This window comes from Kogia breviceps, chromosome 8 (assembly GCF_026419965.1).
Source record: "Kogia breviceps isolate mKogBre1 chromosome 8, mKogBre1 haplotype 1, whole genome shotgun sequence".
Classification (NCBI taxonomy): domain Eukaryota; kingdom Metazoa; phylum Chordata; class Mammalia; order Artiodactyla; family Physeteridae; genus Kogia; species Kogia breviceps.
In genome coordinates this window covers 207463-229321 of record NC_081317.1, presented here as the reverse complement: position 1 = coordinate 229321, position 21859 = coordinate 207463, and the positions used below count along the sequence as shown (strand labels likewise).

The 21859-nt window shown below is 40.1% G+C and overlaps 1 protein-coding gene across 6 annotated transcripts in view; it reads left to right on the top strand.

The window, feature by feature from the left end:
* Positions 1-21859, top strand: part of CACNA1B (calcium voltage-gated channel subunit alpha1 B) — a 194564-nt gene that overhangs the window by 27864 nt on the left and 144841 nt on the right. For 5 of the 6 annotated variants that reach the window (XM_067040195.1, XM_067040194.1, XM_059073189.2 and 2 more), the window contains exon 4: positions 21311-21402. The exons of the other annotated variant lie outside the window; for it this stretch is intronic. In XM_067040195.1, coding sequence (XP_066896296.1) covers positions 21311-21402 — 92 coding nt within the window. The remainder of the gene's footprint in view (positions 1-21310; positions 21403-21859) is intronic. 6 annotated transcript variants of the gene reach the window in all.

The window sequence follows — 21859 nt, the reverse complement described above, 5'->3', positions numbered from 1 at the left end:
GACTTACTTCATTCTGTATGACAGACTCCAGGTCTATCCACCTCATTACAAATAACTCAGTTTCATTTCTTTTTATGGCTGAGTAATATTCCATTGTATATATGTGCCACATCTTCTTTATCCATTCATCTGTTGATGGACACTTAGGTTGCTTCCATGTCCTGGCTATTGTAAATAGAACTGCAATGGACATTTTGGTACATGACTGTTTTTGAATTATGGTTTTCTCAGGGTATATGCCCAGTAGTGGGATTGCGGGGTCATATGGTAGTTCTGTTTGTAGGTTTTTAAGGAACCTCCATACTGTTCTCCATAGTGGCTGTATCAATTTACATTCCCACCAGCAGTGCAAGAGTGTTCCCTTTTCTCCACACCCTCTCCAGCACTTATTGTTTCTAGATTTTTTGATGATGGCCATTCTGACCGGTGTGAGATGATATCTCATTGTAGTTTTGATTTGCATTTCTCTAATGATTAATGATGTTGAGCATTCTTTCATGTGTTTGCTGGCAATCTGTATATCATCTTTGGAGAAATGTCTATTTAGGTCTTCTGCCCATTTTTGGATTGGGTTGTTTGTTTTTTTGTTATTGAGCTGCATGGGTTGCTTATAAATTTTGGAAATTAATCCTCTGTCAGTTACTTCATTTGCAACTATTTTCTCCCATTCTGAGGGTTGTCTTTTGGTCTTGTTTATGGTATCCTTTGCTGTGCAAAAGCTTTTAAGTTTCATTAGGTCCCATTTTTTTTTTTTTTTAATTTCCATTTCTCTAGGAGGTGGGTCAAAAAGGATCTTGCTGTGATGTATGTCATAGAGTGTTCTGCCTATGTTTTCCTCTAAGAGTTTGATAGTGTCTGGCCTTACATTTAGGTCTTTAACCCATTTTGAGTTTATTTTTGTGTGTGGTGTTAGGGAGTGTTCTAATTTCATACTTCTACATGTAGCTGTCCAGTTTTCCCAGCACCGCTTATTGAAGAGGCTGTCTTTTCTCCATTGTATACTCTTGCCTCCTTTATCAAAGATAAGGTGACCATATGTGTGTGGGTTTATCTCTGGGCTTTCTATCCTGTTCCATTGATCTATATTTCTGTTTTTGTGCCAGTACCATACTGTCTTGATTACTGTAGCTTTGTAGTATAGTCTGAAGTCAGGGAGCCTGATTCCTCCAGCTCCATTTTTCGTTCTCAAGATTGCTTTGGCTATTCGGGGTCTTTGGTGTTTCCATACAAATTGTGAAATTTTTGGTTCTAGTTCTGTAAAAAAATGCCAGTGGTAGTTTGATAGGGATTGCATTGAATCTGTACATTGCTTTGGGTAGTAGAGTCATTTTCACAATGTTGATTCTTCCAATCCAAGAACATGGTATATCTCTCCATCTATTTGTATCATCTTTAATTTCTTTCATCAGTGTCTTATAATTTTCTGCATACAGGTCTTTTGTCTCCTTAGGTAGGTTTATTCCTAGATATTTTATTCTTTTTGTTGCAACGGTAAATGGGAGTGTTTTCTTAATTTCACTCTCAGATTTTTCATCATTAGTGTATAAGAATGCCAGAGATTTCTGTGCATTAATTTTGTATCCTGCTACTTTACCAGATTCATTGATTAGCTCTAGTAGTTTTCTGGTAGCATCCTTAGGATTCTCTATGTATAGTATCATGTCATCTGCAAACAGTGACAGCTTTACTTCTTCTTTTCCGATTTGGATTCCTTTTATTTCTTTTTCTTCTCTGATTGCTGTGGCTATAACTTCCAAAACTATGTTGAATAAGAGTGGTGAGAGTGGGCAACCTTGTCTTGTTCCTGATCTTAGTGGAAATGGTTTCAGTTTTTCACCATTGAGAATGATGCTGGCTGTGGGTTTGTCATATATGGCCTTTATTATGTTGGGGAAAGTTCCCTCTATGCCTACTTTCTTCAGGGTTTTATCATAAATGGGTGTTGAATTTTTTTTTTTTTTTTTTTTTTTTTGCGGTACGTGGGTCTCTCACCGCTGTGGCCTCTCCCGCTGCGGAGCACAGGCTCCGGACGCGCAGGCCCAGCAGTCCTGGCCCACGGGCCCAGCCGCTCCGCGGCACGCAGGATCCTCCCGGACCGGGGCACGAACCCGCGTCCCCTGCATCGGCAGGCGGACTCCCAACCACTGCGCCACCAGGGAAGCCCACTGGGTGTTGAATTTTGTCAAAAGCTTTCTCTGCATCTATTGAGATGATCATATGGTTTTTCTCCTTCAGTTTGTTGATATGGTGTATCACGTTGATTGATTTGCATATATTGAAGAATCCTTGCATTCCTGGAATAAACCCCACTTGATCATGGTGTATGATCCTTTTAATGTGCTGTTGGATTCTGTCTGCTAGTATTTTGTTGAGAATTTTTGCATCTATGTTCATCAGTGATATTGGCCTGTAGTTTTCTTTCTTTGTGACGTCTTTGGTTTTGGTATCAGGGTTATGGTGGCCTCATAGAATGAGTTTGGGAGTGTCCCTCCCTCTGCTATCTTTTGGAAGAGTTTGAGAAGGATAAGTGTTAGCTCTTCTCTAAATGTTTGATAGAATTCGCCTGTGAAGCCATCTATCTGGTCCTGGGCTTTTGTTTGATGGAAGATTTTTAAACACAGTTTCAATTTCAGTGCTTGTGATTGGTCTGTTCATATTTTCTATTTCTTCCTGGTTCAGTCTCGGCAGGTTGTGCATTTCTAAGAATTTGTCCATTTCTTCCAGGTTGTCCATTTTATTGGCATACTGTTGCTTGTAGTAATCTCTAATAATCTTTTGTATTTCTGCAGTGTCCGTTGTTACGTCTCCTTTTTCATTTCTAATTCTATTGATTTGAGTCTTCTCCCTTTTTTTCTTGATGAGTCTGGCTAATGGTTTATCAATTTTGTTTATCTTCTCAAAGAACCAGCTTTTAGTTTTATTGATATTTGCTATCATTTCCTTCATTTCTTTTTCATTTATTTCTGATCTGATCTTTATGATTTCTTTCCTTCTGCTAAATTTGGGGATTTTTTGTTCTTCTTTCTCTAATTGCTTTAGGTGCAAAGTTAGGTTGGTTATTCGAGATGTTTCCTGTTTCTTAAGGTAGGATTGTATTGCTATAAACTTCCCTCTCAGAACTGCTTTTGCTGCATCCCATAGGTTTTGGGTCGTCGTGTCTCCATTGTCATTTGTTTCTAAGTATTTTTTGATTTCCTCTTTGATTTCTTCAGTGATCACTTCGTTATTAAGTAGTGTATTGTTTAGACTCCATGCGTTTGTATTTTTTACAGATCTTTTCCTGTAATTGATATCTAGTCTCATAGCATTGTGGTCGGAAAAGATACTTGATACGATTTCAATTTTCTTAAATTTACCAAGGCTAGATTTGTGACCCAAGATGTGATCTATCCTGGAGAATGTTCCATGAGCACTTGAGAAAAATGTGTATTCTGTTGTTTTTGGATGGAATGTCCTATAAATATCAATTAAGTCCATCTTCTGTAATGTATCATTTAAAGCTTGTGTTTCCTTATTGATTTTCATTTTGGATGATCTGTCCATTGGTGAAAGTGGGGTGTTAAAGTCCCCTACTATGATTGTGTTACTGTCGATTTCCCCTTTTATGGCTGTTAGTATTTGCCTTATGTATTGAGGTGCTCCTATGTTGGGTGCATAAATATTTACAATTGTTATATCTTCTTCATGGATCGATCCCTTGATCATTATGTAGTGTCCTTCTTTGTCTCTTGTAATAGTTTTTATTTTAAAGTCTATTTTGTCTGATATGAGAATTGCTACTCCAGCTTTCTTCTGATTTCCATTTGCATGGAATATCTTTTTCCATCCCCTCACTTTCAGTCTGTATGTGTCCTTAGGTCTGAAGTGGGTCTCTTGTAGACAGCATATATATGGGTCTTGTTTCTGTATCCATTCAGCCAGTCTGTGTTTTTTGGTGGGAGCATTTAATCCATTTACATTTAAGGTAATTATCGATATGTATGTTCCTATTACCATTTACTTAATTGTTTCAGGTTTGTTCTTGTAGGTCTTTTCTTACTCTTGTGTTTCTTGCCTAGAGAAGTTCCTTTAGCATTTGTTGTAAAGCTGGTTTGGTGGTGCTGAACTCTCTCAGCTTTTGCTTGTCTGTAAAGGTTTTAATTTCTCCATCAAATCTGAATGAGATCCTTGCTGGGTAGAGTAATCTTGGTTGTAGGTTTTCTCTCCTTCATCACTTTAAATATGTCCTGCCTCTCCCTTCTGGCTTGCAGAGTTTCTGCTGAAAGAGCAGCTGTTAACCTTATGGGGGATTGGATTCCCTTGTGTGTTATTTGTTGTTTTTCCCTTGCTGCTTTTAATATGTTTTCTTTGTATTTAATTTTTGATAGTTTGATTAATATGTGTCTTGGTGTGTTTCTCCTTGAATTTATCCTGTTTGGGACTCTCTGTGCTTCCTGGACTTGATTGACTATTTCCTTTCCCATATTAGGGAAGTTTTCAACTATAATCTCTTCAAATATTTTCTCAGTCCCTTTCTTTTTCTCTTCGTCTTCTGGGACCCCTAGAATTCGAATGTTGGTGCGTTTAATGTTGTCCCAGAGGTCTCTGAGACTGTCCTCAGTTCTTTTCATTCTTTTTTCTTTATTCTGCTCTGCAGTAGTTATTTCCACTATTTAATCTTGCAGGTCACTTATCCGTTCTTCTCCCTCAGTTATTCTGCTATTGATCCCATCTAGAGTATTTTTAATTTCATTTATTGTGTTGCTCATCGTTGCTTGCTTCCTCTTTATTTCTTCCAAGTCCCTGTTAAATGTTTCTTGCATTTTGTCTATTCTATTTCCAAGATGTTGGATCATCTTTACTATCATTATTCTGAATTCTTTTTCAGGTAGACTGCCTATTTCCTCTTCATTTGTTAGGTCTGGTGGGTTTTTACCTTGCTCCTTCATCTGCTGTGTGTTTTTCTGTCTTTTCATTTTGCTTACTGTGTTTGGGGTCTCCTTTTTGCAGGCTGCAGGTTCGTAGTTCCCATTGTTTTTGGTGTCTGTCCCCAGTGGCTAAGGTTGGTTCAGTGGGTTGAGTAGGTTTCCTGGTTGAGGGGACTAGAGCCTATGTTCTGGTGGATGAAGCTGGATCTTGTCTTTCTGGTGGGCAGGTCCACGTCTGGTGGTGTGTTTTGGGATGTCGGTAGCCTTATTATGATTTTAGGCAGCCTCTCTGCTAATGGATGGGGCTGTAGTCCTGTAGTCCTGTCTTGCTATTTGTTTGGCATAGGGTGTCCAGCACTGTAGGTTGCTGGTTGTTGAGTGAAGCTGGGTCTTGGTGTTGAGATGGAGATCTCTGGGAGATTTTCACTGTTTGATATTATGTGGAGCTGGGAGGTCTCTTGTGGATCAGTGTCCTGAAGTTGGTTCTCCCACCTCAGAGACACAGCCCTGACGCCTGGCTGGGGCACCAAGAGCCTTAATCCACACGGCTCAGAATAAAAGGGAGAAAAAATAGAAAGGAAAGAAAGAAAGGAAGGAAGGAAGGAAGAAAGGAAGGAATGGAGGAAGGAAGAGAAGAAGGGAGGGGAGAAAGAAAGAAAAAGTAAGAAAGGAAGAAAGAAAGAAAAGATAAAATAAAGTAGGATAAAATAAAGTTATTAAAATAAAAAATAATTGTTAAGAAGAAAAATTTTATTTAAAAAAACAAAACAAAAACAGTTTGGTCAGAACCCTAGGACAAATGGTGAAAGCAAAGCTATACAGACAAAATCTCACACAGAAGCACACACATACACACTCACAAAAAGAGAAAAAGGGGAAAATAATAATATAACTTGCTCCCAAAGTCCACCTCCTCAACTTGGGAAGATTCGCTGTCTATTCAGGTTTTCCACAGATGCAGGGCACTTCAAGCTGATTGTGGACCTTTAATCCGCTGCTCCTGAGGCTGCTGGGAGAGACCTCCCCCTCTCCTCTCTGTTCGCACAGCTCCTGGGGTTCAGCTTTGGACTTGGCCCCGCCTCTGCGTGTAGGTCGTCCGAGGGCATCTGCTCTTCGCTCAGACAGGACGGGGTTAAAGGAGCAGCTGATTCGGGGGCTCTGGCTCACTCAGGCCGGGGGAGGGAGGGGCACGGATGCGGGGCGAGCCCGCGGCGGCAGAGGCCAGCGTCACGCTGCAGCAGCCCAAGGCGCGCCGCGCGCTCACCCGGGGAAGCAGTCCCTGGATCATGGGACCCTGGCGGTGGCGGGCTGCACAGGCTCCCGGGAGGGGCGGTGTGGACAGTGACCTGTGCTCACACACAGGCTTCTTGGTGGCGGCAGCAGCGGCCCTAGCGTCCCACGCCCGTCTCTGGGGTCCGCGCTGGTAGCCGCGGCTCGCGCCCGTTTCTGGAGCTCCTTTACGCGGCGCGCTTAATCCCCTCTCCTCGCGCCCGAGGAAGCGAAGAGGCAAGAAAAAGTCTCCTGTCTCTTCGGCAGCTCCGCGCCCGTCTCTGGGGCTCCGTTAAGCAGAGCGCTTAAACCCCTCTCCTCGCGCCCCGGGAAGCAAAGAGGGAAGAAAAGGTCTCTTGCCTCTTCGGCAGCTCCAGAGTTTCCCGGACTCCCTCCCGGCCAGCCGTGGCGCACTAGACCCCTTCAGGCTGTGTTCACGCCGCCAACCCCAGGCCTCTCCCGGCTTCCGACCAAAGCCCGAGCCTCAGCTCCCGGCCCCGCCCGCCCCGGCGGTGAGCAGACGAGCCTCTCGGGCTGGTGAGTGCCGGTCGGCACCGATCTTCTGCGGAATCTCTCCGCTTTGCCCTCCGCACCCTGTGGCTGCGCTCTCCTCCGCGGCTCCGAAGCTTCCACCCAGCCACCCACAGTCTCCGCCCGCAAACGGGCTCCTAGTGTGTGGGAACCTTTCCTCCTTCACGGCTCCCTCCCACCGGTGCAGGTCCCGTCCCTATTCTTTTGTCTCTGTTTATTCTTTTTTCTTTTGCCCCACCCAGGTACGTGGGGTGTTTCTTGCCTTTGGGGAGGTCTGAGGGCTTCTGCCAGCGTTCGGTGGGTGTTCTGTAGGAGCCGTTCCACGCGTAGATGTATTTCTGATGTATTTGTGGGGAGGAAGGTGATCTCCGCGTTACTCTTCCGCTATCTTCTCTCCCAAGTTATTTTATTATTTTTAAAAATTTCAATGGAGGGTACACGTTTTCCTTTTCTGTATAAATAAAAAATATTGATTTTCTCACTTTAAAATGCTCATATATTGGAAAGAGTAAAAACAATGACCCACAATCCCACCATCCTGAGATAACCACTATTAATATTTTGAGCTATTTCCTTCCGAGCCTTTTCTATGTGTAAGTTTTTAAAATACACAGTTGGTATCATACTCCAGGGGCGTAGGGGCAGGCTGCCTCCTCAGCTGGGCAGCGTTGCCCAAGATGCCACGCGAGGGGTCCCCAGGGGGCCCTGTGCACACAGGGGCCTGGTGTCCGAGCATCCTGCACCACTGAGTGTGCGCTGAAGACAGGGTTCTTCTGCCGTGTGGACTGACCCCAGTCATCCCCTTTTTGTTGAGCATTTACGTTATTTCCAATTTTGCTTTTATAGAAAAGACCAAAAAACATACATACATCTGTGCCACACCTCTGATTATTTCCTTGGGAGAAATGCCTAGAAGTTGGATGACAATAAATCATATTAAAAAATTCTTCACTCTCCCGTCATTTGGTTATGCTTCCTTCATCACATATTTAAGTGCTTCTGTGTGTGACAGGCGCTGCTTCTGCTTTGATTTGAACCCATCTGGCCTGTGGTCTAGCTGTTGAGCTCAAAGTAGCATTTCAGTATCTCATGAAACAAAACCTTCTCTCTTTGCTCTTCTTTTCTGAATATTTCTTTAATTTTTTTGCCTATTTAGTTTTCCAGATAACTCTGAAATCATGTTGCTGTAGTCCAAAGAATTCCTTTTGGGAGATTGTTTCAATTATTGAGAATCTCTAAGTCAATTTGTGGAGAATCAGGTTTTAAAAATCCATGTTTTTCTGCCCATCCAGGAGTAGCATGTATCTTAACATGTGTTCGATGCTCCCCTCTCGGTAAATAAAGTCTTGTAGTTTTCTTGGTGTAGGTCACTCACATTTATTTTAAAAAATTAATTAATTAATTATTGGCTGCGTTGGGTCTTTGTTGCTGCTTGTGGGGTTTCTCTAGTTGCGGCGAGCGGGAGCCTATGCTTCGTTGCTGTGTGCAGGCTTTGGGCGGGGGCTACTCGGCTTCTCATTGCGGTGGCTTCTCTTATTGCACAGCACAGGCTCTAGGCGTGCAGGCTTCAGTAGTTGCGGCATGCAGGCTCAGTAGTTGTGGCGCACGGGCTTAGTTGCTCTGCGGCACGTGGGATCTTCCTGGACCAGGGCTGGAACCCGTGTCCCCTGCATTGGCAGGTGGATTCTTAACCACTGCGCCACCAGGCAAGTCCCGGTCACTCACATTTTAAAGTTATTCCTCAGTGGTTTGTGTGTGAGGCCGTTGTGGTTGAGCAGTTTTGTTTCATTAGATGTCCGACTGGCCACGTTTGGTCCCACTTCGGCTTTGGGGAATTTGTGCTCTCACTGTGCTCGCGGGCTTGGCCCCCGCAGGCCACTCTGAGGGGACTTGCGCTGGTCTCTGCTTGCTGATTGATGGTGAGCTCGCAGCCAAGTTTTGTTTTTTTTCCAGCCCAGATTTCTCAGCACTGTGATGACAATATCTAAAGGTTGCCTTTCCGTGCCTGTTGTTGTTTTTCTATAATTGCTCTTGTGCTGTACTTTTCTCTTAAGGCGTTGTTCTACTTTCTGTCCTCTGTGGAAGTCGGGGGTGGAGGGTGAGACTTGCAAACCTGCAGGAAGGGGTTCAAGGTGATGTTCCTGACCAGCGGCCCGCACAACTTGAGTGGGTGTCAGAATCAGCTGCAGGGCTTCCCTCAATCCTGGTGCTGGGCCCACCCTCCAGGGGCCGGTGGGTGGGGCCCAGAGTTCACACCGCTGCTGGTCCTGGGATGGTGCTTTGAGAAACTCTGCTCTCGACCAAGTTCCTGGGAGTTTTATCATTGTCTTCCAGAAATACTTATTTTATCTATTCCTTCCCTTATGTCTTATTCATATTCTGTTATGTTAGCCAGAACTCTTGAAATAAGATTAAATGAGATTTATGGTAGTAATTCTTATTTTATTATCTGATTTAAAAGGAAATCCTTCATGACGCATGTGGGTTTGTTGGTACCCTTGAGAGTGGATTTTGTGCATAGAAACATTTTAATTTTTAAAAATCATCATTCAGTTTATTAACATGACACATCCAAAAATATAATTCCTTTAAAATTTTAGATTCAGTTTGTGACAACATGGATGGATCTTGAAGGCCTTATGCTAAGTGAAATGAGTCAGACAGAGATAGACAAATACTGTACTTATATGTGGAATCTAAAAGAAACACAACCCACCTAACTCATAGGAAAGGAGGTCAGATTTGTGGTTCCCAGAGTGGGGATAGAGGGTGGGGAGGGGGAACTGGAGGAAAGTGGTCAGAAGGTACAAACGTACAATTACAAGATACCCAAGCCCCGGGGATGTGGCGCGCGGCACGGTGCCCGTAGCTCACACGGGATGTAATCTACAAGAAAGCTGCGGAGACGGTAGATCCTAAGAGTTCTCATCACAAGGAGGAAATTTGTTTTCTTTTTTTTCATTGCATCTACATGAGATAATGGATGTTAACTAAGCCTATTGCGGCAATAATTTCACAATATATGTAAATCAAACCACCATGCTGTATGCCGTAAGCATTTATAGTGACGTATGTCAGTTATTTCTCAATAAAACTGGAAAAAATATTAACTATTTTTAGATTCAGCTTATGAAAAATTATATTTATACGTTTTGCAATTTTTAACAATCACTTTCAAGGAGACTCTAAGTAGGGTTTTTATTCCATTTGATAAGCTTAAAGTAAAACATTTAATATTTCATTTATAAATTTATTGTAACTGGACTTTCCTAAGTACTTCAGTTCTGTATATCCAGCTAATTAAGAGTGTAAATATGGTGATTCATACATTTGCTTAAATGTTCCAATACGTTTTACAAACTTATGAAGTTTTCAACTTAAAATCACACGTCTAAATCAATTTTTCCATTACATTTAAAAATTAGAATCACAGGGCTAATGTGATGCTAAACGCAGCCCTGGTTAGCGTGTTAATGTGTTCTGATAAATTCTTTTAATCCTAACACCGTACTATTAACACAGAAGGTTTGATTTTCATAAACATTTCTGTATTTAATTCTGATTCTTCCTAGGACTTTAATATTGCCGATCCACTAAGGAAACTGTCATCTCAGAACAGATGAAACAGAATTTCCTTCCCTGGTGGCTCCCGGGTGGCCTCCTCGGAGAGCTTTCCCGGGCGGAATGAGGCCGGACCCTTCCCTGAACACTGATGTCGTGGCAGGACCTCTCACACACAGGGTCTCAAGCCCCAGTGGCTGTAGTTAGGTTGTGATTTACTCCATGGGGCTGCTTACATCATTTGGGTAGATTTTGTGTTTTTATGGTTCTTAAGACTGTAGACATTCCTGCCTGGGTCTGAAAACCTTTGATTCTTCATTAAAAAACAAGAAGTTGTTTTCCTGTCCCACAGGCCCGTGACAGCGATGCCATGGCAAAACGAGTTTCTGTATCGCACGTGTCTGCCAATGGCGTGACCTCTCAGGTCATCTTACTGACATGTCAGGGTTGAGACAAGCCTGTGAACGTCATGATGCCTGGGAGACAGGAAGCCGTAGGCGGAGGGAGAGATGGCTTTTCTTTCTGTGTGATTTGTCTCCTCCTGCGAGTGGCCATGGAGCTTCTCCAGGGCCCTTCGCCGTCCGGACTGTTTCTGTCTTTTGCGGGCAGCATGCCCGTGTGTTGTTTCAAAATGCGTGTTCCCCTCCCTCACACCTCCCTGTAAATGGGCTCTTAGCTTTGCAGATTTCTCTCTTAGAGAAATAAAACATTAGATACAGTTGAAGTCTTCTGATTACAATCCCTCCACCAAATTCCCTTTTCTTTTTCTGTCCTTCTCTTTCACCTTTTGGTGGTAACGACTATCCTGATTTATGTTCATTATCCAGTGCGTGTGTGTTGGGGGGAGGGCTTCCAACTTGTACTAAATACGTCCCTATTGATAAATAATATGCAGTCTTGTTTGCATGGTTTTAATTGTGTGAGCGTGTATATGCATTTAAACATAGATACATAATTGTTTCACAACTTGCCTTTTTACCCCTTCACATCGCTGTAAGCGTTGCCACGTTAATGTGTATAGTTTATTTAATTTTGCGTGCTCGTCGTATTTTACTGTGGTAAATGGTCCACTGTATGCATGGACCGCATTAATGGTTTCTCTCTCTGTGCGATGCGCAGTAGGTGATTCCTGTTTTCACTATTAAAGGCAGTGCCACAGCTAACACGCCTGTGTACGTTTCTGCAAACGCTTGTGAGGCAAGTCGAGTCCATATGTTCATTTAAAAATTTTCTAGAAGTGGCCAAATGCTCTCCAGAATGGTTCTACAGTTTTCTCTTCCACCAGCAGAGCTGCTGTTTGGCGTCACCAGCTTTAACACTGTTTGCTAAACTGAGGATATGAAATGGTATCTCTTTGTTAGTTTAATTTGAATTTCCCTGATTGTCAGTGGTTTTGAACATCTTTTCTCTTTTGTAATTTGCTTATTTTTCTTATAGGTTATTTGTATTTTTCATGTGAATGTATAGGAATTCTTTATGTATTCCGGAAACCAGTTCTGTCAGTTTTTTGCATTGCCAGTATCATTTTCTTTTCACTTTCTCTATAGCTTTTGTAGTATAGTTTAAATTTTATTGTAGTCAGATTTATCAGTGTATCACTTTATGGTTTGCCATTTTTATGTGTTCTTCAGAAATCCTTCCTTAACTCATAGTCATAGAACTGTTCTCATGTCTTTTTGTTTTGTTTTGTTTTCCCAAAGTTTTTTTTTTTTTTTAAATTTTTTTGTGGTACGCGGGCCTCTCACTGTTGTGGCCTCTCCCGTTGCGGAGCACAGGCTCTGGACGCGCAGGCTCAGCGGCCATGGCTCACGGGCCCAGCTGCTCCGCGGCATGTGGGATCTTCCCGGACCGGGGCACGAACCCGTGTCCCCTGCATCGGCAGGCGGATTCTCAACCACTGCGCCACCAGTTTCCCAAAGTTTTAAAGTTTGCTTTCTGCACTTAGGCCTACTTTTATTTTCCAACTTTAAAAATTGTGGCAAAATACACATAACATAAAATTGACCACCTTAATCACTCTTAAGTGTGCAGTTCAGCGGTATTAAGTACATTCATACTGTTGGGTAGCCATCACCTCCGTCCATCTCCACAGCTCTTTTCATCTTTCAGGTGTGAAACTCTGTCCTCATTAAACAACAACCCCCATCTCTCCCTCCGCTCAGAGCTTGAGAACCACCGTTCTACTTTCTGCCTCTATGATTTTGACTAAGTATCTCATAAAAGTGGAATCCTACAGTACTTGTCTTTTTTTTTTTGTGACTGGCTTATTTCATTTAGCATACTGTCTTCAGGATTCATCTAAGTTGCATTATGTATTAGAATTTCCTCCCTTTTTAAGGCTGAATAATATTCCAGTGTTTGTATATACCATAATTTTCTTCTCCATGCATCCACTGATGGACACTTGTGTTCCTTCTATGTTTTAGCTGTTGTGAATACTGCTGTTATGATCCTGGGTGTAACAAATAAATCTCTTTGAGACCTTGTTTCATTTCTTTTGGATATATACCCAAGAGTGGAATTGCTGGATCATATGGTAATTTTATGTTCAGCTTTTTGAGGAATCACTGTACTGTTTTCCACAGCAGCTGTACCATTTTACATTCCCATCAACAACGCACAAGAGTTCTTGTTTCTTCATATCCTTGCCAACACTGTTATTTTCCTTTTTTTTTTTTTTTTATAATAGTAGTCATCCTTATGGGTGTGATTGGTATCTTATTATAGTTTTGATTTGCATTTCCCTAATAATTAGTGATGTTGAGCACCTTTTCTTGTGCTTAATGGCCATTTGTATATCTTTTTTGAAGAAATATCCATTCAAGTCCTTTGCCTATTTTTTTTTTTTTTTTGTGGTACGCGGGCCTCTCACTGTTGTGGCCTCTCCCGTTGCGGGGCACAGGCTCCGGATGCGCAGGCTCAGCGGCCATGGCTCATGGGCCCAGCCGCTCCGCGGCATGTGGGATCTTCCCGGACCGGGGCACGAACCCGTATCCCCTGCATCGTCAGGCGGATTCTCAACCACTGCGCCACCAGGGAAGCCCCTTTGCCTATTTTTAAATTGGGTTTTTATTATTGTTGAGTTGTAGGAGTTCTTAATATATTCTGGATATTAATCCCTTATTAGATATATGACTTGTGAATACTTTATCCCATTCTGTAGCTTGTCTTTTCACTCTCTTGATAATGTCCTTTGATGTACAAAAGTTTTGTAAAATTTTGATGAAGTCCAATTTTTGTATATTTTCTTTTATTGCTCAGGCTTTTGGTGTCATTTCCAAGAAATCATTGCCAAATTCAATGTCATGAAGATTTTCTCTTGTATTTTCTTTTGAGTATTGTAGTTTAAGGTCTTACATTTAGAACTTTGATCCACTTTGAGTTGCTTTTTGTGTATTGCATAAGATATGGGTCCAACTTAATATTTTTGCATGTGGACATCTAGTTTTTCCAGCATAATTTGGTGAAAAGACTGTCTTTTCCTCTTTGAATGGTCTTGGCATTCTTATTGAAAATCAATTGACTGTGTATGTAAGGATTCGTTTCTGGGTTATTATTCTATCGTTTTGACTATCCAGAGTCCCTTGAGAGTCCATATGAATTCTAGGATGAGTTTTGCTATTTCTGCAAAAAATGTCTTCGGAATTTTGGTCAGTATTGCATTGAATCCGTAGATTGCTTTGGGTATTGATGTCTTAACAATATTGTTTTCCAATCCATTAACATGGGATGTCTTTCTGTTTGTTTAGTGTTCTTTAATTTCCTTCACCAGTGTTTTGTAGTTTTCAGGGTACAAGTCTTTCACCTCCTTAATTTTATTCTTAAGTATTTTATTCTTTTTGGTGCCATTATAAATGGATTTTAAAAAAATATCCTTTGTTGGTTGTTCATTGTAAGTATATAGAATACAATCTGTTTTTTTGTGTTGACTTTATATCCTGAAACTTTGCTGAATTCATTAGTTCTGGTAATTTTTGGTGGATTTTCTACAAATTTAGGATTTTCTACATATAAGATCTGTTGAGATTTTTATTGGAATTTCATTGAATTTGTGGATTAATTTGGGGAAAGGGACATCTAAAAATGTCGAATTGTCTCATCTATTAATATGGTTCATCTCTATTATCTCTTTGCTCTTCAGAATGTTTTATGACTATTATTATCAAGATATTGCACTTATTTTATTGAGCTTATTCTGAGATACTTTATAGATTTTGTTGCTAATATAAACAGTATTTTATGTCAGCTTTATCGAGATGTAATTCACATACTATAAAATTCATACTTTAAAAGTATACAATTCAGTGATTTTTTCAGTATAGTCATAGAGTTGTACAACCATCACCACTAATTTTAGAACGTTTTCATTACCCCAGGAAGGAGCCCCATACCCATTAGAATAAGAGCTTTAAAAATTTGCATTTTCTAATAGTAAATGAAAACAATTGATTTTTGTATATGTATTTGGTATTTCATAACCTTGCTGAACTTTCTAATTAGTTCTAATAGTTTTTCTGTACTCTATATGCTTTTGGATTTTCTATGTAGAAATCACATTATCTGTGAATAAGACAGTTCGTTTCCTCCTTTCTAAACTTTTTTTTTCTTTTTCTTGTCCTTGTCTTTTTGCCTTGGCTAGGGCCTCCATATGATATAAGTGGTATATTTGTGTTATCCCTGAATTTAAAGAGAAGTGCTCCTAATGGTTTTTAGTAGATACCTATTGTTATTTTAAGGAATTTCCTGTTCCTAATTCTCTTTATCATGAATGATACTGAAATTTTATCAAATAATTTTTCTGAAAATTTTAACATGATTATATGGCTTTTATATTGATTTTTCATGTGGTGGATTACATTAATAGTTATTCTACTATTGAATTATTCTTATTTTCCTATGACAACTCAGTTGGCCATTATAAACTCTTAACATATGTACCTTTGAATTCGATTTACTCTAATATTTTATTTAAAATTTGAGTTCATAATTGAGATATGTATAAATTTATCTTGCCCTTTTCCAGTCTTTAAAAATTTTTTATTATTTTTAAAATTGAAGTATAGTTGATTTACAATGTTGTGTTAGTTTCAGGTGTACAGCAAAGTGATTCAGTTATACATACATATATATCTATTTTTATCAGAATCTTTTCCCTTATAGTTTATTGCAAAATATTGAGTATAGTTCCCTGTGCTAAACCGTCGGTCTTTGTTGGCTATTGTTTTATATATAGTAGTGCATATATGTTAATCCCAAACTTCTAATTTATCCCTCCCCCACCTTTCCCCTTTGGTAACCATAGGTTTGTTTTCTATGTCTATGGGTCTATTTCTGTTTTGTATATAAGTTCATTTGTATCATTTTTTTAGATTCCACATATAAGCAATATCATATGATATTTGTATTTCTCTGGTTTACTTCACTTAGTATGATTATCTCTAGGTCCATCCATGTTGCTGCAAATGGAATTATTTCATTCTTTTTTTATAGCTGAGTAATATTCCATTGTATAAATATACCACATCTTCTTTATCCACTCATCTGTCCCTGGTTGCCTTCATGTCTTGGCTATTGTAAATAATGCTGCTATGAACACTGGGGTGCATGTATCTTTTTTTTTTTTTCTTTGCGGTACGTGGGCCTCTCACTGTTATGGCCTCTCCCGTTGCGGAGCACAGGCTCCGGACGCGCAGGCTCAGCGGCCATGGCTCACTGGCCTAGCCTCTCCACGGCATGTGGGATCTTTCCGGACCGGGGCATGAACCCGGGTCCCCTGCATTGGCAGGCAGACTCTCAACCACTGTGCCACCAGGGAAGCCCATGCATGTATCTTTTTGAATTATGGTTCCAGTCTTTTTTTTTTTCACATCTTTATTGGATGGTTCCAGTCTTGATATCAAGATTATACCAGCATCATAAAATGAGTTGGGAGCTTTTCTTGTATTTTTATTCTCTGAAACAGTTTGTATAACATATAATTTTCTGTTCTCTGAATGTTTGTAAGAACACACTTGTAAAATTGTCTGGATCTGATATTCTGGCAGAGGAAAACTGAATCCAAATTAATTCTTGTAAATGATCCAAGATTCTGGCCCCCTGCCTGCCCACCTGCACAGCCATATCCCCTTGAGTGCAGGCAGATCCTGTGGGTACGATGAGATATCACTCCTGTGGTTAGGTTATGAATCGGTTGACTCTGAGTTAACCGAAAGGGAGATTATTTGGGTGGGGCTGACCTCATCAGGTGATCCCTTTAAAGGGACTGGGCTCTTCCTGTAGTCAGAGAGTGTAGAAGTGTGAGAGGGACTGTTGAGGGGCCAGGTGGCAAGGATCTGAGAGTGGCCTCCAGGGGCTAAGAGAAGTCCCCGGCTGATAGTAAGGCAAGGGAACTCCATTCCTACTGCAAGAAAGTGAACTCTGCAGACAACCTGAAGGGGCTGGAAAGCATCACTTGCCCTAGTTTAGCTTCCAGACGAGAATGCAGCTGGCTGTTGCCTTGATTTCAGCCTTGTGAGACCTGCAGCAGAGAATTTAGCCACGATGTGCCCTGACTTCTGGCCTACAGAACTGTGAGCTAATAAATGGGTGCTATTTCAAGTCACTAAATTTGTGGTAAGTTTTTACAGAATAGAAAACTAATACAATTGTTCATGGTTTATTCAGGTTTTCTTCTTCTTCTGTCACTTTTGGTAAGTTGCTTTTCAAGAGGATATATTCATTTCCTCAAAGTTTTAGCATCTATTGGCATAAAATTGTTAATAATATTCTTTTGTGATTATAAAATCCTCTCCTGTCTGTAGTTGTGTTCCCTGTATTTTTATACACTCCTGTGCATGTGTGTACACATGTATGCACACACAAATATATAAGTGTACATGTGTGCATGCATGCATATACTATGTGTATTTGTATATGTATCTTTTGTATGTGTGTGTACAGTCTCTTTTTCTTGATTATTCTTGCCAGAAGCTTGTTCATTTGATTAAACTTTCAAAGATTCAGCTTTCTATTATTTCTCTATTTTCTATTTTCACCATGTCTACTCTTTATTATTTCCATTTTTCTACTTTCTCTAAATTTACCCTGCTATTCTTTTTTAAGGTCCTTGAGACATAGCAGTACTTGGTTTATTTATTTTTAATCTTCAAAAAAATAAAATCAGTTAAGTTTATAAATTTCCCCTAAGGCATCACTTTGACTGAACCTCACACATATAATATGTAGTATTTTTGTTGTTGATGAGTTCTAAATATTTGGTAATGTCTTTAATTAATGAGTTATTTAGTTGTGCATTTTGAAGGTTTCTATAATGCAAGTTTTTAAAAATGTGTTTTAATAGTAGTATTCTTATTTAATTGGAGAAGTACAATAATATATGTTACTAAGTTTTTGAAATTTGCTGAGGCTTCTTTTGTGATGTAGGATATTTTCAAAGCTATTCCCATGTACTCCTGAAAATATGTATTTTCTATTTGTTAGGAACACATTTTGTTAGAAAAATAGATTATAGATGACTGATAGATGATAGATAGATAGATGATAGATAGGTAGGGAGATAAAGGTAATATATGAAAGATATAGAAGATTAGAACAATAAAATGGATCAAGGGTGCTAATTCTGTTTTAATCTTGTTCAGCCTTACTAAATTTTGGTGTTTAGTCTTTCAGGTTCTGATGAGAGCTTTGTTAGGATCTTCCACTATGTTGGAGGAGTTCTCATTCTTTTTCTTTATCTGTTTTGAGTTTATGAGGTTGGGTGCATAAAAATTAATGATGATCATATTCCTTGGTGTAATTTTGCTTTCAGTATTATGCATTATATCTCTCTTTAGCTTTAGGATTGTTTTTTGCTTTAAATTATATTTTGTCTTTAATATTATATACCAACTTCCTTTTCTGTAGCATTTACTTAGTATTTTCTTTTAAAAAAATCTGTTTATTTTCAACATTTCTGTATTTTTTTCAGGTATGGCTTTTGTAGGTAGCAACTTTTTGAAAGTTGGACTTTCAAAAGCTCCAATCTAATCATGTATGATGATTTAATAGGAAATTAAAATTCATTTATATTTCTTATTATTACTTGTATGTTTGGACTTAAGCCTAATATCTTATTCTGTGTTTTCTCTTTATATTCTTTCTTTGTTTTGGGGGAGTCTTTTCCTGACTTTTGTAGTGTGACAAAATATTCTATATTACCTGTTCCCTACATACCATTTTCACCTCTGATCGTTTGAAATAGACTGTATTTCTATCCATTTACTGGATATCCTTAACATTTAAAACATATATACATAACTGTATATTTGTCTAACACAGAGGACAGAAAATTATAGCCCATCTGTCTGGCAACCTGTGCTTATAAATAAAGTTTTATTGGAACACAGCCTTGTCCATTCATTTACATATTATCTGCTTTTATGCTACAATGATAGAGTTGAGTGGTTGTGACAGAGATTCTATGACTCACAAAGCCTAAATATTTACTAATGGCCCTTTTCAGAAAATGTTTGCCATCCTCTGGCCTAATACAATGAAGAGTGATTTAGCCTCTATAACATAATTTGATGCAACTACACATGGAACAACCCCTCCTATAAATATTTTTATTATTGCCTAGCTTGTTAGTTTTGCATGTAGAAAATAATGAAAAATTGGACATCATAATTTTAAAAATCAATGATTAATTAAATTTAACTATTTAAAAAATTTCTGTGCCTACCATTGCTCTTGTATACTGTGCTTTCCCTTTAGGTTCAGTTCCCATGTTTTACCGAAGATCTGGGGTGATGACTTATTTTATCTCTGAAAATATGTTTATTTTACCCTCACTCTTCATTGACAGTTTAGCTGGATATAAAGTTCTAAGATGTCAATTATTTCCCTGCTGCTTTTTGGAGGTATTACTTAATTGTCTTCTAGCATATTTTTTTCTTTTGCTGAGGTGAAGTTTTCTCTCCTTTTAATTATCCTTTTTTTTTCCCCTAGATATTTCATCTTTTCTTTTTGGTAGCCTTTAATACTTTCTTTTTATGTTTGATATTCTGCAGTTCCTCACATCATTTCTAGTTGGATGTATTTTATTTATGTGATTGGTACCTTGTAATGCACTTTAAATTTGAGAAAGCAAGTCTTTAATTCTGGAAATTTCTCATCTGTTATCTTTTCAAGTGTTGCTTCTTCACCATGTTCCCTCTGTTCTCTTTTTCTGGAACCTACATTTGATGTGTTTTAGATATATGATCTAACCTCCATATCGCTTAATTTGTCTTTCATTTTTTTCTTTGTCTTTCCAATGTCTGTGAGTGATTCCTTAGTATATGTCCTAAACCATTAATATACTCCAACTATGTCTCCAGCCTAGAGTATTATTATTATTATTGGTATTATTTTAATAACTATTTGTTTATTTCCAAAACTTCTAGCTAGTTTTTAGAATATCTACCTGTTTCTGCCTATTTTTGTTTCATAATTTGTTGATTTCATCTGAACAAAATTAATCTTCCAATAGTTGATTTTAGTAGTTGAATATCACTCTTAGTATTGGATTTTCTCACATGCTATGGAATTTTGGTTTGTATAGATTTTCTTGTTGCCCTTCTTTTCTTCTCCCCTGACCATTTTATCTTATTTTTTACCCCAGCTGCTTCTCAAATTTTATTCCTTGCTGCTATGTATTTAGAGTAGGGGGACAACAATCCTTTTTCACCAAGCATCCAGGGTGCATTGTAAAGGTAGAGCTAACAGGATTGTTAGTGAATTGGATGTGGAGTGTAAGAGAGAGAGGAGTCAGGTATGAAGTCTTGGTTTTGGCTTATGAAACACTTGACTAGTGCTATTCACAGAGAGGAGGGAATACTGGGGAAGGAGCAAGATTGGGAGAAAGAATAAAAAGTTCTTTAGTCACCGTCGTGTAACAACTCTGAACTTAAAAAAAGTACATGTTTTAATATTTACATTAAAGTTTTAAAAAGAATTATTTAGTTTTATTAATGTTTGATATGCTTTTTTTGCTATCCAAGTGGAAATGTTAAAAAAGGCAGTTGGATGGATATATGAGCCCAAAGTTCCAGACTTGAGTTAAAGATATAAATTGGGAGCAATAAGCATACCGTGGTATTCAAAGCTATTGGGCAGATCCTATATGGTGTGAGCCTTGAGGCATCTAATTTTTCAGCCTGGTAGAGGAGGCAAAGCTTGCAAAGAAGACCTAGAAGGGACTCCCAGGATCTTAAGAGGAAAATGAGAGAATTGACCAATGGGCAAGAGAAGAAACCATTTATAGAAGGAGACTTAACCATTGCCATTGGCAAGAAGCCTTGACAAAAACATTTCAGTGGAATGGTGCAGGTGAGAACATAGTTGGACAAAACTAAAGAGAGGTGGAAAGGTAAGGCAGTGGGGAGACCAAAGATTGACACTTTCAATGAGCTTTGGAGCGAAGGGAGCAGAGAAATGTGCTGGGGTTGGAGGCAGATATGGAATTTTCTGTTTTGTTTTAAGATGGGAGACATTGGATGTTCTTATGCTAATGGAGTCCTCTGAACCCTCTATTCACTTTCCCCACTGTTTGTTCCCGTGTTCTCCTGTGGTAAAGTGAGGAATAGGCCATGTGGCATCTGTTCGGAAGTCCCTCAAGTTCCATTCTACTCCTGCTCCTGCTGTCACCACCTCTCATGAGGCAGCTTGGAGTGCAGTTGGGGTTGCTTGGGGACATGGTTCAGGCTTGGACTCAATTCTAGGACAGATTCAAGTCCTGGCCAGGGATCAGAGACCAAGTGTCCTCTCGGGGTGATGCCCGGAGGGATGGTTATGCTGGTAAAAGCCATTCCTAACATTGCTGGTGAGGACGTCTGAATTCAGTTCCTGGCATCCCCTGCCTAGTATGCCCCACCCCCACCACCCCCCGTGCTTGGACAGTGGGGGACACAGGCACGAAGGTGTCACTGCTCTTGGAAGACAGGACATGGGTGGTGGGAGGGGCGTGCCCTCTTCTCAACTCCATGCGGAAGCCCTTACTTCCCCCTTGTCTTTGTTCCTGCCAGGATCCTCGCCACAGCTGGCACTGACTTTGACCTGCGAACCCTGCGGGCTGTGCGTGTGCTGAGGCCCCTGAAGCTGGTGTCTGGGATTCCAAGTGAGTCTGGCAAAAGCAATCAGGCCCAGCCTACCTGGACACTGACCTCTCTCCCAACCCCTGTCATGGCCAGTTAGGCCCTAACAGTGGGCCCTTTGGTGACTCTGAGCTTGCTGCCCTTGACCCCGGGGAACCAGGCACGAAGAAGGGAGGAGTGGCCCTTCTCCAGTCTCTCCCAACTCCGTGAAAACCCAGAGGGTAACTTCGCTTCCCTACGTGGAAGCTTTGATCCTCCTCACACCCTCTGCTGTATTTCCAGCTCTTTGCTTCTTTTTCTGTGGTTAAAGGGCAGGTGAGAGATCGACCAAGGTGGTGGGGCAGGATGCCTGAGAACATATACAGAGGCTGCAAAGGGCCACCTGTCTTGGCTCAGGCTGGGCAGGGCTGTTGGGACCTGTAATCTGGTTAAACATGCTCCGGGACTGGGCTTCTCAGGAGGCCACGCAAGGGCAGGGGG